The sequence below is a fragment of the Elgaria multicarinata genome, chromosome 9, assembly GCF_023053635.1.
Source record: "Elgaria multicarinata webbii isolate HBS135686 ecotype San Diego chromosome 9, rElgMul1.1.pri, whole genome shotgun sequence".
Taxonomy (NCBI): domain Eukaryota; kingdom Metazoa; phylum Chordata; class Lepidosauria; order Squamata; family Anguidae; genus Elgaria; species Elgaria multicarinata.
In genome coordinates this window covers 466857-473574 of record NC_086179.1, presented here as the reverse complement: position 1 = coordinate 473574, position 6718 = coordinate 466857, and the positions used below count along the sequence as shown (strand labels likewise).

At 63.9% G+C, this 6718-nt stretch overlaps 1 protein-coding gene across 1 annotated transcript; it reads left to right on the top strand.

The window, feature by feature from the left end:
* Positions 1-368: 368 nt before the first annotated feature.
* On the top strand, positions 369-4320 carry GCC1 (GRIP and coiled-coil domain containing 1). The gene is made up of 3 exons (XM_063134430.1): positions 369-417; positions 1334-2410; positions 2627-4320. The coding sequence occupies exons 2-3, from the start codon at positions 1373-1375 to the stop codon at positions 3911-3913; spliced, it is 2325 nt and encodes a 774-aa protein (XP_062990500.1). The 5' UTR covers positions 369-417; positions 1334-1372; the 3' UTR covers positions 3914-4320.
* Positions 4321-6718: the final 2398 nt, after the last annotated feature.

The following is a 6718-nucleotide window of genomic DNA, read 5'->3' as shown; positions in this document are numbered from 1 at the left end:
CCCGCCGCGGGCGGCCAGGAGCCCCCTCCCGAAAGACCCCGCCGGCGGGCTGCTCGGGGGGCGGGGCGGTCTTCCCGGAGCTGCAGCAGAAGCCCCGCCCCTCTTCCTGGCCAATCCCCGCCGGCTCAGGGCTCAGTCGGGGAGAGGCGGGGCGGGGCTTCCCGCTCCGGGCGCTCAAAGTCAACCTGGAAGCCGACTCTGCGCGTCCGTCCACAATAAAAGTCTACGGCGGCCTCGAGGGCTGCGCAGGCGCACTGAGGCCTGGGGCTCCCTCCTGGGCATGCGCAGGCGGGCAGCCGACGATGAGAGGCGGATGCAGGACGTGTCGGATAAAGCGGCGAGGCGCACCGCCTTTTGCGCATGCGCAGCCGTTCGCCTGGCCGGGAAGGGGCTGACCTGGGTCTCCCCAGCGCCCAGGTGGGACCGGGGGAGGGGGAGGGGGAGGGGGAGGGGGAGGGGGAGGTCTTCGTCGCAGGGGTCAGCTCTGCAGGGTTGGCGTGGGGGTGCAAGGAGGGGAGGCGGCCCCCCTCTCCTCCAGGCATGCCGCGGGAGAGGGCGGCGCTGGGCTGCCCCTGGGGCCCCAGCGCCTCCTCCAGGGCAGGGCCCTGCCTGTGCAGCCACCTGCCTCTCGGGCCGTGGCTGGGGGCGCCCCTTTGGCTTCCACGGGCCCCACGTGCGCGCCCATGCACGACCCCTTCTACGCAAGCCCGCCAGGGAGGGAGGAGACCCGCCCCCCGTGCCCCCCCCGCCTATGTGGCCCCCCAGGCTCTCCCTCCCCCCTCCCTCTGTTGGCCTGCGGGCGGAGGCTGAGCGCTAGCGGCCCCTTCGCTTCTGCAGCCCCCCCCGGAAATTCCCCTGCTGCCGCCTCCTCCTCCTCCCCTGCCCGGCCCCCCTGGCCAAGGCTGCGTGCTCCCTCCTGCGCAGGCCTCCTGGGCTCCCTCTTCCCTGGGGTGTGCCCTTGCCAGAGCCGGCCTGGCACTTCTGCACGCCAGCGGGCATCTGTTACGGATCCCACTGTGTTTTCTGACCACGCCTGGGTAGCCAGCATCAAGCAACACGCCGAATTGATTCCCAAACCGGTCTTTCTATCTGGCTTTGCTGGCCTGGCCCTCGGGCCCAGCTGGGCTCCGTTCTGTGATTCAACAGGCATCGCCCATTGGCCTCTTGCTGCCCAGGGTCCTCCTGGGCCGATGGTGCGCAGGGAATGAAGCTAGGGCCCAGGAAGAGCCTCTGCAGGAGGGGAGGGGAGGGGAGGGGAGGGATTGTCTGTCTCAGTCTGTGGCTCCCTCTGGCTCTCAGAGCCATTCCTCAAACGGCTTCTCTCTTCTTCCAGGTTGCAGGACCCGCCGAGTCCCCTGGGCCTCCTTGAGCCATGGAGAAGTTTGGCATGAACTTTGGGGGTGGGCCGAGTAAGAAGGACCTTCTGGAGACCATCGAGTTGCAGAAGCAGCAGCTGCTGCAGTACCAGCTGCGCCTGAAGGATGTCGTCCGGGCCTACAAGAGCCTTCTCAAGGAGAAGGAGGCCCTGGAGGCCAGCCTGAAGGTCCTGTCGGTCTCGCACGAGGTGGACAGCGGCCTGAGCGGCAGTGGGCCTCCTGCCAGCCCAGAGCCCAGCGAGGACCGGAGCTCTGTGCACAGTGAAGACAGCGCAGGCACGGCGGCCAGCCTGGCCAGCATCAAGGGTGACTTGGGTGGGGTGGCGGAGGGGGACGAGGAGGGGGAGGAGAGGGCAGTGGTGGCAGCAGCCTCTTCCTCCAAGTTGGAGGAGACCAGCAGCTCTGAGAGCGGTGTCAGCTCCAGCAGCGGGGACTTGTCTGTGGCCGCCGGGTCCGGCGAAGTGGACAAGAGGCTTCTCCAGCTGAAGACCCAGCTGGCCACGCTGACTGGCGCCTTGGCCACCGTCACCCAGGAGAAGTCCCGCATGGAGGCCTCCTACCAAGCCGACAAGAAGAAGGTGAAGCAGGCGAGGGAGGAGGCCAGCCAGAAGGCCGAGGAGGAGGCGCGCCGCCTTGAGGCGGCGCTGGTGGAAGCCCAGCAGCAGCTGGCCGAGACCAAAGCCCGGCTCATCACCCAGCAGCACGACCGAGCCCAGGAGCAGAGCGACCATGCTGTCATGCTGCGGGAGCTGCAGAGGCTGCTGCAGAGCGAGAGGGACCTGCGGCAGGAGGCGGAGCGGGGCCTGGAAGAGGCCCAGGAGGCCCTGGCCGGGAAAGCGTGTGCAGCCGAGCGGGCGGAAGGCTCTGAGCGCCAGGCCAGGCGCCTCGGCCGAGAGGTGGAGGAGCTGAGCAGGGAGCTGCAGGCCCTGCGGGAGGAGAGCAGCCGGCCCGACCCCCAGCTGAGGGAGCTGCGGGCCGAGATGGCCAGCCTCAGGAGCCACGTCCAGGCCCAGCTGCTGCAAGAGAGGAGGAAGGTGAGCGGTGTGCGTGCGCGCGTGCACGTGGGGTGGGTGTGTTGTGAGAGTGCTGACGAAGCTGCAAGTGGAGCTCCTCCTAACCCTAACCCTAACCCTGGCCCAAAGGAGCTGCTGACCCAAGAGCATTCCTGCCCTTCTCCGGGACGTGGGAGGGGTCTTCTCGAGCGTTGCAACTACAGCGTCTTTGTTCCCTTTTTGCCTCCTTCCCTTCAGACGGCTCAAGCCGAGGAGCGTGTTCAAACGGAGGAGCAGCGCGTTGCCAGCCTGGAGGCCCAGATTTCAGAGGTGTCTGAGCTCCTGGGCACCTACGAGAAGGCCAGGCAGAAGGACCAAACGGCCATTCAGAAGCTGAAAGAGCGCGTCGTCCAGCTGGACGTCGAGAACAAGACGCTGGCTCTCGCCGCCTCTGGCCGCTCCCCTGTGGATGTCGCCGTGGAGGAGAGCCGCCTGGATGTCAACGTGCTGAAAGAGAAGATGGAGACGCTGAGGAAGCTGCTGCAGCTGGCGGCCCAGGGCAGCCCCACCCCGCAGGACCTGGAGGCCGCCTACAAGATGGAGGCCGGCGACGGGGAAAAGGCCACCGCAGCCTACTACCAGCACGAGCTGAGGCAGCTGAAGGAGGAGTTCGAAAGGTACAAGCAGAGGGCTCAGGTGGTCCTCAAGAACAAGTCGGCCAAGGACGGGAGCCTGGCCAAGGAGCTGGAGGAGGCCCGGGAGCAGCTGGCGGAGCTCAAGGAGACGTACGTCTCCCTCCGGCTCTCCTGCGAGGACGTCGCCCAGCAGCACCAGGCGGCCATGGAGGGCAAGCGGCAGGAGGTGTCCCGCCTCCAGCAGCTCCACAGGCAGGAGATGGAGCGGGCCCAGGGCGACTACCGGGAGAAGGTCCTCCAGCTGGAGGGGGAGATGCACAAGCAGCGGGGCCGAGCGCTGGCCCTTGTGGCCGAGAAGGACCAGGAGCTGGAGCAGCTGAGAGCTCTGGCCGCGCCCTACGGGCTCCAGGGGGCAAAGCAGTGCCCTGGGCCGGGCCCTCGCAGCGGCAGTAGCAGCAAGGATGTGGCCGGCGGCGGCGGCAGCCCTCTGGAGCACCTGACAGAGGCCCTGCCCCTGGCTGCCCCCAGCGAGCCCGCCTTCCTCCTGTACACGGAGCAGCTGGGCCGCAAGGAGGTGGAGGTCTCGGCTCTGAAGAAGCAGCGGCACCAGCTGGAGGCGGAGGTCCGGCGGTTGCAGGAGCGGCTGCTGGAGGAGGGCGAGCGGCAGGCGGAGCAGGTGTCTGCGCTCCAGAGCCGCCTCCAGAAGACCTGCCGGGACCAGCGCAGGGAGGGGGCCAACCTGGAGTACCTCAAGAACATTTTCTACAGGTTCCTCACATTGACAGACCTGCTGGGTCGGCAGCAGACGCTGACGGCCATCTTGACTATTCTGCATTTTAGCCCTGAGGAGAAGCAGGCCGTCCTGGGCTGCTCAGGCAGCAACAGCTGGTGGCATTCGGGGAAGAGATGAAGCCGGCGTGGGGAGGGGGCCGCCTGCCTGCCTGCCTGCCTGCCTGCCTTCCCTCCTGGGCCCCCTCTGTGTCTGGAGGAGTGCTGGGACTTCTGTGCCCGTGCAGGGAGGCCGTGGGGACCAAGCGCCAGCGGGCGCCTGCGAGCAGACCTCCTGCCGCTGTGTTTGGCAGCGGTGCTGTATGAGTCGGGGGCAGGGGGGCCTCTGCAGCAGGGATCGGGATGAACTTGAGGTGTCTGTTTTTTCCAAAAAGTGCTTCGGTTAGGAAACTGGTGCATTTTTAATCAAGTATTTTTGTGGGGGTTTGTTGCCAAATCTGGAACGGAAATTCCAATGGACTGTGGGTGGTATTTCCCCCCCTTCTCTGAAGGCTTCCAAGGAGCTGCAAATAAAATATCAGCAACTGACGCCTCTCCTGTGAGCCAAGGGCTTGGTGTGGAGGGCCCAGCCAAGGTGTGTGCAGCGTTCGCAGGTGCTGCTGTTGGCCGCCGAGCTGCAGGCGGGTGGGGAGGGAGGGCCACCAACGCGAGCGGCAGCCAGTCTCTGCAGCTCTTTCACCTCAAAGGCAGGTATCCCTTTCCTTCCCCCCTCCCCCTCAGCTCTCCGGCCTCACTGCAGCTGGACATCCCTCGTGCCGGCTGTGTGGCGTTCCCTCAGGCATCTGGACGTCCAGCTGGGCCATAGGGAACATACCCCGAACTAGAGGAAGGGCACACAGGAGAATGGCATTTGTCAGCCAGGCAGGCCCGTTTTCTCTGTGCAGGATCTTGTTTATTCTGGGGTTGGTGCCAGAAGAACCCCGTGGTCTTGGCATCACTGCCTGCCCATTTTGTGCCCCTCAGCACGGAGATGGGCTGGCACTGGACATAAGGGCCCTGAGGCTGGACCAGACTGAGGGTCCATCTAGTCCAGCACGCTGTTCCCACAGTGGCCCACCAGCTGTCAATCAGGGACCCACAGGCAGGTGCAACAGCACGCTGCCACCCATGTTCCACAGCAATTGGTGCATACAGGCTTGTGGTCTGTGATACTGGAGGTTGCACTTAGCCATCAGGATAATAGCCGTTGATAGGCTTCTTCCCCAGGAATTTAACCAAATTGGTGGCCATCACTACATTTTGTAATAATGAATTCTATAGTTTAACTATGCACGGTGTGAAGAAGTCCTTTCTTTTATCTGTCCTGAATCTCCTACCAACCAGCTTCATGGAATCGGCTTCTAGTATTATGAGAGAGGGAGAATCGTAGACTAGTAGAGTTGGAAGGGACCTACAACCCCCCTGCTCCATGCAGGAATCCACCTGAAAGCATCCCTGTCCAGCTGCCTCTTGAATGACTCTAGGGTGGGAGAGCCCACAACCTCCCTAGGTCTTTGGTTCCATTGTCGGGATGTTTTTCCTGATGTCCAGCTGGAATCCGGCTTCCTGTCGCTTGAGCCCATTATTCCGTGTCCTGCACTCTGGGAAGATGGAGGAGAGAGCGTGGCCCTCCTCTGTGTGACTGTCTTCCACATAGCGCCACACCACGAGTCCCCACAGCCCTGCTGTCATCCCTGAGGCTGAGTGGCCAAGCCCCGCCCCCTGGAGGAAGCCTGCGGAGCTCTGCGGGGCTTGGGTTCTGCATCCCCGCAGGTAGAAAGGGCTTGAGATGTGGCTGGCTAGAGACCGGCCAGCTTGCTGCTGCGCCTCTCGGGCAGCCTGGAGTGGGCGGAGGAAGTTGCTTCCCTCCCTTCCACCCACCCACCCCACCGTCCATTGGGGCGCAGCTGTTTGCAGCCCAAAGGGGCCTCAGCAGCAAGTCTGCAGAGTTTGGAAATGAGGCCCTGCAGGGGTGGTTTGCGAAGCACATGGGGCACTGTGCCAGACGTCTTCCCAAAGGACGCCTTCCATTATTTCAGCCCACTGGAGAAAACCTGGGGCAGCAGCCCTTGGTCTGGAGGGAAGCAACCCAGTGCGGCCTCATGGCCCCTGCACGCCTGCTCCTTCCGCCGCCTGAGCAAGACGGGCTGGCTGGTTCTCCTGGCCACCCTGCTTGAGACTTGTGCTGCAACCGCTTTGCCCGCTCGCTCCCACGTTTCCTGCTGGGGCTGGGCCGACTGGCTGGCCGGCCTCTTCAGGAGGAAAAACACAAGTGGGTGTCCAAAACGCTCCCTGCCCCAGGCCAATGGGTCTTGGCAGAGGGCTGAGCTGCCTGAGCCACAGCCCATTCTTGCTGCCCACTGAAGCCGAGGCTGCCTGGGCCTGTCAAATTCAGCTCCCAGCCTCCCACCCCACTCCCTTGCTCTGCCCTCGAGAGAGCCTGGGGTTCAGCACCTTCCGCAGAGAGCAGGACTTTGGGGAGGCCGCAGCCATTTGTCTAAGGGACACCTGGACTGGACCTCAGGACGTAGCAAGGGATGAGCGATTTGTCCAGGCCACATAGCCTGGGGTGGGGAGGTGGCTGCTGGGCATCTCATGGCAGCCGGAGTTTGTGCTTCTGATTAAGCACTTCCCTCTTTCCTCCAAGTACACGGGCAGAAATGCATGCAGGGCCTTCATGGGGGCCTGTTGAACAGTAAGTGGAGCATCCAGGCACGCCTAGTGGCCGGGATCCCTTGACCCCTCTTGGGAGCCAAGCAGGGGGAGGCCCACTCTCAACCAGGCTAGGCAGTACTGGTCCAGAATTAAACGAAATTCTGCAGAGAAAACTTGGATTCCACAAGCTGCATAAATAGCTATCTGCCTCCCTTTTCTCATCATAAAGCAGCCCCCACCCCACTCCAAGCCAGAAATTCTGCTTGGCTCCTGTCCTAGTTCAGAAACTAGG

What these genes read in the sequence shown, in the direction of transcription:
- GCC1 (XM_063134430.1), top strand. Translation starts at nt 1,373, where the DNA reads ATGGAGAAGTTTGGCATGAACTTTGGGGGTGGGCCGAGTAAGAAGGAC. An exon ending in TGCTGCAAGAGAGGAGGAAG is followed by an intron (nt 2,411 to 2,626) that starts GTGAGCGGTGTG and finishes CCTTCCCTTCAG; the next exon opens with ACGGCTCAAGCCGAGGAGCG.